The sequence below is a fragment of the Leptinotarsa decemlineata genome, unplaced genomic scaffold (genome assembly GCF_025532065.1).
Source record: "Leptinotarsa decemlineata unplaced genomic scaffold, Ldec_3_MD MMD2_tig00000008_RagTag_RagTag, whole genome shotgun sequence".
Taxonomy (NCBI): domain Eukaryota; kingdom Metazoa; phylum Arthropoda; class Insecta; order Coleoptera; family Chrysomelidae; genus Leptinotarsa; species Leptinotarsa decemlineata.
The window spans coordinates 5,518,614-5,529,066 of record NW_027412537.1 but is presented as its reverse complement, the minus strand read 5'-3'; the positions used below and the strand labels follow the sequence as shown (position 1 = coordinate 5,529,066).

Here is a 10,453-nt window from a genome sequence, read left to right as displayed (position 1 = left end):
TTTGAGATCATCACTTGTTTTGTCTTTACTATGTTCAGTTTCGAGTTGTGCCTTATCCTCATTGATGTAAGTATGTCAGCGGTCATCCAAGGTTTTATTATTTCCGCCCCATTTGAAGGAGTCTTTTTCAACCTGAATAACTCTTTTGCTACTTCACCTCAAATGAAGTAAGGTACTAATTTTCATAAATCGAGATAAATTTTTGCACAATCCTCAGTCACTTTATCGTTACAAAAGCTAAAGAGAGTTTTTTTATGAAGTCACTTTCAATATTCTTGTGAAGAGTGTTTTTTCTTTCCAGTTCGGTTTCAGGGTAATTCTTGACACCCCAAAAAATATGGACCAAAAACCGATAGCAGCGGCCAATAGAACTGCCCAAGCAAATTATAAAAAGCATTCGTTCCAATTACGCAGTCTGAACTTCTGAAACTCCGTTAATTTTGCGTCTAATATTACCAGTGTTACCGCTAAGAGTATACGTGTTATCGTAATAACCTCCATCCATCATTTCTGCTGAAGAAAGTGCCCTTTGGATGTTAGGTAGGAGATGTTTGATTAATGCTTGAAAAGAACGCCTTCGCAGCGATCAAGTGTGTGCCACATGCGGCTCGGAAGGTAAATCAACGGTCGGATGGACCATCGGAGACTTGAGGACCTAATTAACACGCGCAGCCATATGTGGACTAATGAGTTTATGGGAACGGAGTCAATTTACGAAATCGATTTGTCGGAAACTCCCTAACGATATGATTATGGGAATTTCTGCAATATCCAAATCGCCTTTGTCGTGTATTCTGAAATTTATTAAACTACGGACTCTTTTAATTTACAAGCAATACATTTTCATTGGGTTAACTTTGCTTCTAGGCGGAATTCATCAAATCGCTGAGTGATGCAGAAAAATTTGATCGAAAAAATTCAATAAATTTATTGAGAAATCAATGTTGAGATGAAATTAACGAATCCAAAACATCAAATTCAACCGACCTTCTTACAAAATATGTCACTTACCTTTGGAACAATGCAATCACGGAGAGTAAATATATCTCATTAAGTTGTTGAAAAATACCAAGAACATCATTTCGGCAACGAAGAAACCCATAACGGTTGTGGAATGTCATAAAGTTCCCACATTTTTGTTTATAAAGAGCGAGAAAGAAGTAGAAAGCCAAAACCTTTTTTCGCAAAATGGATTGAGTGCTTTGGATTGCTTGTAATGTTATCCAGATTGGTGCTGAAGATGCAATAAGATAAGTGTCTCATTCCGAAACATCGATGTCCGCCACTGAGGAAGACAGTGTTTCATGTGAGTGAAATATAACTTCTTTCATGTATGATGTTATATAGAAATGCCTGAAACGACTGTCTGGAGTACAAACTGAATAGAATGGGTTTGGTTAGGATAGGTCCAAAGTGAGTGGGTCTATTCAACGCTCCACCGCAACCTGCCAGGGTTTATTGTGGCTCACACCTATTCAAACTCGACCAAATAAACCCAGCTTCTTAACGAAGCCAATTAGTTTGTATAGTAAGTGATCTTTCAGGTCAAATGGTAATAGTACGGCTCTGCCGATCTCTAATAACCTGATACGGTCTCCAGCGGGGCAGGCACAAAGTACGTGCTATGCTATTACATAATTTTTTTGAAACAGAGGCGACACACACTGTCTTCCGACAATCCGAGTCTCTGCATATGATGATTCAAATTACAGTGACCTGTCAGAAGGCATGTTGTGGTTCATCCCTACTGTAGTTCAACAACTGTTTGGTATGAAGTTTCGAAGGGTGAATAAATGCCCTGGAGTGAGCGAATCCTAGAAGATTCTACCAGAAGTCATCCAGGTGTTCAATCTTTGTTTGGCAAATCCCGAAGCGATGCCAATGACAGGTTCTGGTCCGATGAAGCTGCATCCTCCTTTGCAAGGATGGCATCCGCCTCATTGCCTTCCAAGCCAGTATGGCCAGGATTCCAGACCAGAGACAATCTGTTAAGTCTTCCTATCAGGGAGAGTCGTTTTTGGCAATTTGCTACTTATTTAGACGTTGCTTGGTAGGAGCCAAGAGCTTCCAACTCCGCTTGACTGTCCGAGAATACTTTTATTGACTCATGTCACAATTGAATAGCGTAAATTTCCGCTTGAAATACAGTCGCATAGGTTCCTAGGCAGGTTGATATCTCTGTCCTGGGTCTGCGACTGAAAACACCTGCACCAGAACCGGAAGGTATTTTTGATCCACCTGTGAACCCCCTGGCATTAAACGGGAGTTTATGTTGCCACAGCATTTTCGAATCAATCGTGTTACTACTTTGTATATTGATATTTAAGATTTAATTATGAATTTCCGAATTGTCTTGTGTATTGTATATATATATATATATATATATATATATATATATATATATATATATATATATATATATATATGCTCTTAATATTTCCTTCTACCGGTGGGTCCAGTCTTGCCTTCCGTTCGTAGTTGAGAGTTGGAAGCATAAAGTCAGGGGTGATTTCTAGAGTGCTGTGACTTCCAGTGTCAACCAACAGTCTATTGTACTCTGTATTAAATTGATTTGTGCAATTGGCAATTTGGCAATGTGCACAAGTCTATATGCCGAACATTTAGCTTCTCTCCAGAAAAATGAGGAGAGGAGGTAGATCTAAAAGGATCTCCATGGCCGTTGATGGTGTGGTACTGATGACAGCACTGGTGGCCAGACAAGCCTGTATCTGTAAGCCAGAGAGCTTGGCCTGAACCGTTTTCGTTTAAGCCTTCGGGCAATAGGCAATTGCAATGTAAGTGATCATTGGTCTGACAATCATCACATAAATCCATTGGATTTGTTTGGGACCTGAACACCAAGTTTCACCACAATTCCTTCGACATGTCCATAGGGACAGTCTGGCTTTGTGTAGAACTTTTTCCAAGTGAACGTTCCAGGTGAGTTTTTTTATTAAACAAAATGCCAAAATATTTTACCTCCGTTTCAGATGGAGTGACTTCACCATTGAGGGAGAGTGGCGTTAGATCGTCCAACTTTCACCACCTTGTGAAGGGATTATCACAATTTTGCTGAGGTTGATAGACATCTGCTCCTTCAGGCACCAAATGTGAACAACGTTCAACGTGCTTTGGAGGATATTACAAGCTATCCTTCTCGACATGAACCTTACCAGGATGACAAGGTTATCTGCATAAGCTTGCAGATGTACTTTTCTTCTGCCGAAGGCATCAAGCAGACTATCCAACAGGAGCGACCACAGAAGGGGAGATAGTACCCCACCTTGAGGGCAGCCTCTGGTGACCCTGAACCTAATGTCCTTGCAGTTGCAGTTCTGTTTACTAGCATGGTATAGATCGAGTCAGTTATGGTCGATTCTATAACTTTCCTAGCCTATTATAACTCAATGTTCCGAAAGTATTTTTCATTTCGTGTAGTTCAATGTTTATGTAAATTGCTTTCTTAATATTTTTGTAAAATCCCCACATTTTTTCTATGAAGATGGACAAATCGAAAGCCAAAACCTTTCTTTCCCAATTACTAAACGAATTATTGCTGGAAAAGTACTACACAAATATTTCGGTCGATACGTCAAAAAGGGTACTTCGACAACGCCAGTGAAGATGACTGCCGCAGTTGCAGTTGAAACGTTCGTAACCAAAGAATTCCAACCAAAATATTGATGCCGGCCGTGAACGCATATTTTTTTATAGAAAGTTGTACTATAATCTCTAATATAAGGCAGCATTTGGCAAATAATAAACCAATTCAGAAAGCTGAAGTTTGATTTTCGACTGAAAACCATTTATCAGAATTTGAAAATGTGCAACGCACCTGAACCAGAGCAAAAAATAAATGAAATCATTTATCTTTCTCTTGACTATATAACTGATTCACTTTGCTATATTTTCAATTTGGCTATGGTAAAGTTTTTAATTGTTTCAAGATAGTTACAATCAAGCCAAATAAAATATTGACCCATATCTTTTACTTTATAATTCACCTGATGTTTTGAAAATCATTAAAAATATATTATTGGAGTATTTGGACAACATAGTAATTTGTTTGATTAGGCACAGAAGTATACATTTACTGCCGATCATTTCCAATATTTATTCTGATCTTATGGTATGAGCTTTAATTTCAAATCGTTGAATCGTATTCTATAATGATAATTATTATTATTGTCGGTTGGACAACCCTCAGAAGTCGAAACTTGTGCAAGCTAAGGATTAACGAGGTCTTACCTTTTAACGTGTGATTCCTAACACGGGTTGGACGATAGCAAGTGAAAATCGATCGTTCAGACTGAGGCTTGAACCACCGACCAACACGGCGGTCAATTCGAGTGAGTGAACAAGGCACCCACAAGCATTCAATTCAAATTCGAAAATTCATTTTAAAATTGTTTAAAAAATGTAAACTTTTACGACCAGGGAATACCTACTGTTTCAAAGCTACTTTTCGGGTTTTTTGGCAGTGGTCTGCCAGTTTTTATGCCTGACGTTTTGTCCACAACTGCGGTAAATATAATCAAAAGCGATGTTGTAACGGACGAAGTGCTCGAGTTGCAACGCAGAAACTGAAACGCTGGAATTTGTCTCCGGTTTTATATTATCATAGGTGAGCGTGGCTTTATTTCTCTTGATTGGATTACCTAACCTTGCTTCTCTACAATTAAGAACAGGTAGTCAGATTTTATTAATGTTCATTGCCTCTTCCTTTCTAATATACTTGTGTATCTAAATTTCTATATTGGTGGATAGTAATTGTGTATCTTCGAATGAGATAATTTGATTACTCTCCTTCAGAGCATGTTACACCTAATTTGTCGGTTTGTCCGAGGCTACAATTTCTCTTGTCTTTAGAGAGACGGGTATCTTTACTTCTTTTCAGGGTTCCGATGTACACCGACCCGCAGCCACATCGCCTTTGACAAGGTCTACCGCAGTAGTAGACGAAACGTCAGGAATTAAAGCCTACAGATCACGGCCACAAAACCCGGAAAATAGTTTTGAAACAGTTTACGAACTGAATAATTCATACAGAACATGATTTATTAGTTGAACAACTCACAACAACAGAACAACTCACAACAACAGTATTCTAATCCACGTCGTGTTTTTCTTATGCGCCATTTCTCTTTTTCAACTCTGTTGATTCCCATCTTTGTGTTTGGCGAGTGGACCAGTCCGATCCTGACATATTCGGTAATCTCAAGGCGGCACCCATAATACTTGGTTTGCAATAATATTCAGTTGCTGGTTTTTCTTTTTCAGCTTTTTCGTAATGCTAGGATTTTAATCGCCGGTTCTATCGAAAAAAACCTTTGCGTAACTTTATATATGTATAATAAGTGATTTACAACTAATGCAATTTACGGCAAGTGGCAATAAATAATAATAATAGCCTCTAGATGTCATTTACCCACCTATATGTAAACAGCAAATGGTACATTGCTGAAAGTGCATAGAATCACGTATCTTATTACGAATAATTTATTATGTTGTGATATCCCGCAAAATTCGAAATAAAAAAAGTTGAAATATTGTAGTTTTTTAATACTTAGTATCAGATTCCAATATATTTACACAATCGTCTGATATATAATATGAAACATTTATTTTTGAAATAAACGTTTCAAGTCTTCATGGGAAACTTATGTTTAAATAAGAGTTTGTACTTTTTATATTACACTTAGATCACGTCTCACTTTTTTTAAAGAAACTATACAATGTCCAGTGCTTTCAGAACCAGTAGAGATCCTTGGAGGAGTCCTGGACTTGGGCCTCCAAACCTGTAACGAAAAAAAGTTTTTTAGAAAAATCTTAGAAATAATGGAGAATTATTTCATTCAATATTTGTATATCCAGTAAGTAATACAGGTCGGATTTAAATTGTTTCTTTCGATTTGTTTCTGAAAGAAATATTTCTGAATGCTCTACATATTTGTAAGTTTTGACAATTGTTTGTCAGCGCTCTCTATATTTACTTTTCTTTCTCTCCATTCTTTCATTAAATTCTGCAGTGATCAATAAATAAATCGATAGTTTTATTTATTCATTATTTTAATTCTCAGACACGGACAAAACAACAGTTTCAAGGAAACTAAAAAACATAATAATTTAATCTGTTTGACCTTTTTATCACCAACAGCAGTTTGGTCAGATAAAAAATCATCATCCCATGATTCACTCAATGGTCAGGTGTGTTAACGAGTTAGATAATAAAATCACCTGCATGTTGACACACGTTCGCCGATTCCAAATATTTTTGAACTCAAATGCTGTTGTGGATCTCGGGTTTAAGCGCCACAGAAATATTAATTACCTTTAAAATTGTTCAAGGATATATCTTATTGATATCTAAGACCAAAACTATTTGATGTAGTTCGAGTATATTTCGTAACCGTCCAAATGAATCAATTATTGAATTAAATCTAGAGGTTAATGAATCAATAGAAATTTTCTCTGAACGGTCGTCTCACTTTCTCGAATCATCTAAAGGAACAATATGTTCAGGTCAGTCTGAAATTACCTACACTGTAAGTTGATGTACTAACACATATCAGAAAATAACTACTCCCCTGGCTAATACCACGAAGGGCGTTGGATTATATCCAACAGGTGTCAGTGCAGGATTCTTCCCAGAAGATATTTTTGCATATGCTGTTGGCGATACAACTGCTGCAATAGATGTTCAATTATTGAAACACACTTGATGCAGACCGGTTTCGGGCTGTTTAGCCACTCATCAGTGCAAGGTAGTGTCAATCATCAACATAAAGTCGATGATTTCCGATAATTAAAAATCGAATTCCATCAGAGTATCATTCCTCAAACTAGGCTGAAGCGGACAACAAACAACAGATTTGTCCCACTGACTATATGCAAAGTCTCACTTTCTTTATAGTTGATACAAAATCGAATATTTGAAGTGACGCGCTAATCCCAAGTGAACATTGAACCATTGTAATGTTGAAAATCTACCTTTCAACGCCAAACAATGATATAAATGGTATGAGAAATTACAACTCCTCAAAACTCAAGGTATATGAAACAGCTATTAATCATATAATAAAAGCATATTGACAGCACAAAATAAAAGTTCAAGTTCAGAAAAACCACATCAAAAAAGAATTGAACAAAAGTTATTTCTGTGGTTGAAAGACATTTCTGGGACGTCTCACCACTTCCACAATCTGGAAAAAATATAATGGAAAACTTTCTACAGGAATTGAATAGCTAACTTCTAGTTGTAGACACGAATCGCAACATTTTGGAACCCAAAATCTGTCTTCGTTCTCATTACTAAAAATAATCAACTATAATTCGATAAAGGTTGAAGGAGTTTTGAAATATGAAATATGTCAATATCATAACTTTTATTTTTTCAGATTATGGGAGAATTCCCAGGATGATCCATAAAAAAATCACAGGTTAGATTTATAGCATTGAAAACTTCAGATGAAGTGATGGGTTCGAAAAAAAGATCCGGATAAAGTAGGTTTAAGTCCATTATCAAGTGATTTCAAAGACTTTTTGTGGTAAATCACTATGGTTTCGGCAATGGTAGTAAAATATGAATTGAATTCGTGGGGAGAGATCACATCAGTTGCTACATGAGATGGTGCTTTGCCTTTTTCAAAATTAATCAGCCTCCAGCTATCCCTGATTTTTTTTCAAAAACTACACCTCACGATTTGATCTCCACAAACTTTGAAATTACTATGGGTCTTCATCAAGTAACGGCCGAATCAATCAGAAAATCCCTGATTTTATTGTCGGATTCCTTGATGAATTTATCGTACGCCTTTTGTTTCGATTCAGCAATGGCTCTGATATTTACTGTTGATCAGTTTGAATGCTTGTTTATGAAAGGGATCATTTGTCATATCGTATATTATCTAAAATGCGCGAAATATAAGATGAGGACGCCATAATTCACAAGCCTGGCAAGTCGGTGCGACCAATTGTCACCCCTACTTATAAAATTGCTAAATGACTAACCAAGTAAAGCTGTGACATGAAGCTATTTCAGTATCATTTGATGTTCCTAAGTGTCACTTTATCAAAAACTATTGAATGGAACATGGAACAGAATGGTTCCCAATTCAACTGTTTCTACAGACAGCACGAAGTCATGGCAATAGGAAACCCATTGTCCCCTGTTCATGAGCAGATTAGAATTTAAAGCAAAAGACGTGACAGGCCATTTTGAACAAATTTATATTTTTACTTTAAAAATACAGTAACTAAAAAAATATGCCAACTGCATTAACGGCTTTACACTAAAGTCCCCTTTAAAGTAGCTGTTGCCATCATTTGGTTTCATAATAGATATCGAATAATCCAGTGATTTAAGCTTAAATTAGGTAAGAATCTCGGAATTCGAGATACCCAGCTGTAAGTCTGTAAATACTTGTATATTGACACCCTAAAAGTTGTCTCAAAACCTACATATGGTAGGGTGTAAGCAACTATTAAATTTCAAGGTCAAAGATCACAAAAATCGGTTTTTTGCGCTTTTTTTGAAAATATCTCATTTCCTATGGGTTTTTTGCTATTTGTATTCATTATCAATATTGTAGAATACAAATATTTATAATCATTGATTTATCGATATTTCATCAACTATATATGGCGCGTTTTCGACCGGAGGCACCGGTTGACCTGAAGTGATGCTGTGACCGCGTGCTCTCCGCCCTCTATCTCGAAAACGGTTCACCGTATAAAAAAATTTTTCAAACAAAATTTGTAGAGAATTTTGTATTCTACAATATTGATAATGAATACAAATAGCAAAAAACCCATAGGAAATGAGATATTTCCAAAAAAAGCGCAAAAAACCGATTTTTGTGACCTTTGACCTTGAAATTTAATAATTGCTTACACCCTACCATATGTAGGTTTTGAGACAACTTTTAGGGTGTCAAGTATTTACAGACTTACAGCTGGGTATCTCGAATTTCGAGGTGAACTTACTATAATGACTGGACTAGAAGTGCCCTTTCCATAAAGTATCTTTTAAGTAATTTTTAAGATGTCGGTTAACCTGGAATTCATGGACTATGATAAGATTTGTCATATTTGGCGAGTTTTTCCGTTCCGTGTTTGAATAAATGAGGTTAAAAGTTGTGGTGTTTGGTGTTTTTATTATTTGTTAGGACGATTTATTTGGACAAAATGGAAATTTTGTAAAATAATAAGAAAGTTCGCTCGTCAAATGTTTCTCGAGAGGAAGAAATGAATGTGCAATCAATTGCTCCAATGGTCTTGGGAAATGAAGCTATTTCATAAAATTTTTCAACTGCTTCTTCCATTTCTCAATTATTTTCATACATGCGAATGTGTTGTCGGGCTAGTGAGGCAATAGCAATATCCACTTTTTTGATAATCCTGCTAGCTAATGCGTAGAATTTTAAAGTTAACAATAATTGTTGTGAAGGTGTAATGCACCCACCTCTGAAAATTAAATAAAAATTTTTGATAATTCTATTATTAATAAAAATTTTGCTCTTTTATTTCATCTAGTGGATACAAAACAGTTTCCTTTTTCAAGCGAAAACGTTGGTAAAAGTCAAGCTCATCATATTTTTCAAAACAGTCTGTTCTTTTCCTATACATTTTTGGTCTTCTAGTATGAATGAATTCTTCATCAGATGAACTTGAGCTAGACGTTTCAAAATTATTCATATTGTTATGATCAACGACTAAACGAACACAAAACTAGCAAACATAGCAAGTAGCACAAAAATCACAATTATAAAAATTGAGGTTATATTGTAGTAGTTAAATGATACTTTAGCGAGTTAAAGTAGAGAAATCGACATTTAACCTTGAAGGACGTTTTTGGCTTAAAGAATACTTTAAGTTAGTTATGAAATCAAAAATATTTATTGAAGTATCCTCTAAAGGTGAAGTAACCTTTATGTTTCTTCATGAAATTGGCCGTAAGTAATGAATAGCTTCGAGAATCGAATTATGTTACCTATAAAGACTTTTGTAAAAGTAATACAACCGTCAAAGATGTCTGCCCTCACGCGTCTGCCCTCGTTCGTGTCGCGTTTTCGGCGATGGCGCTTCATTGCTTAGACCGCCCCTCTACCACCGCGCATCGTCCCCCGTTGTCTTGCAGTAGACGCGACGTATAATGGTTTACTGCGTTGCGTTAAGTTAATTTTATCGTGATAACTTTTAAATAATGAGTCCAAATATTAATTAGTGTAAAAGACAAACTTTATCTATATTAAATGCTTAAAACGACAATTGTACCAATGTTTCATAAGAATTTTAGATATTCTAAAATGTGCATTGTAAAAAAATACCTTGGTCTTTAAAATTTGTTTTAGAGTCACGCAGCACATATCCGATTTTTGAGATCATAAAAATCTAGTACCGCTCAACACGCCTAAACGAACGTCCATAGAATAAATGAAAATTGTCTGAAACT

The 10,453-nt window shown here is 36.1% G+C and overlaps 1 protein-coding gene across 3 annotated transcripts in view; it reads right to left on the bottom strand.

The window, feature by feature from the left end:
- Positions 1-5,541: 5,541 nt before the first annotated feature.
- Positions 5,542-10,453, bottom strand: part of vg (transcription factor vestigial) — an 81,196-nt gene continuing 76,284 nt past the window's right edge. For all 3 annotated transcript variants that reach the window (XM_023168319.2, XM_074170911.1, XM_023168389.2), the window contains exon 5: positions 5,542-5,798. In XM_023168319.2, the coding sequence (XP_023024087.1) occupies positions 5,749-5,798 (50 nt within the window). In that variant the 3' untranslated portion in view covers positions 5,542-5,748. The remainder of the gene's footprint in view (positions 5,799-10,453) is intronic.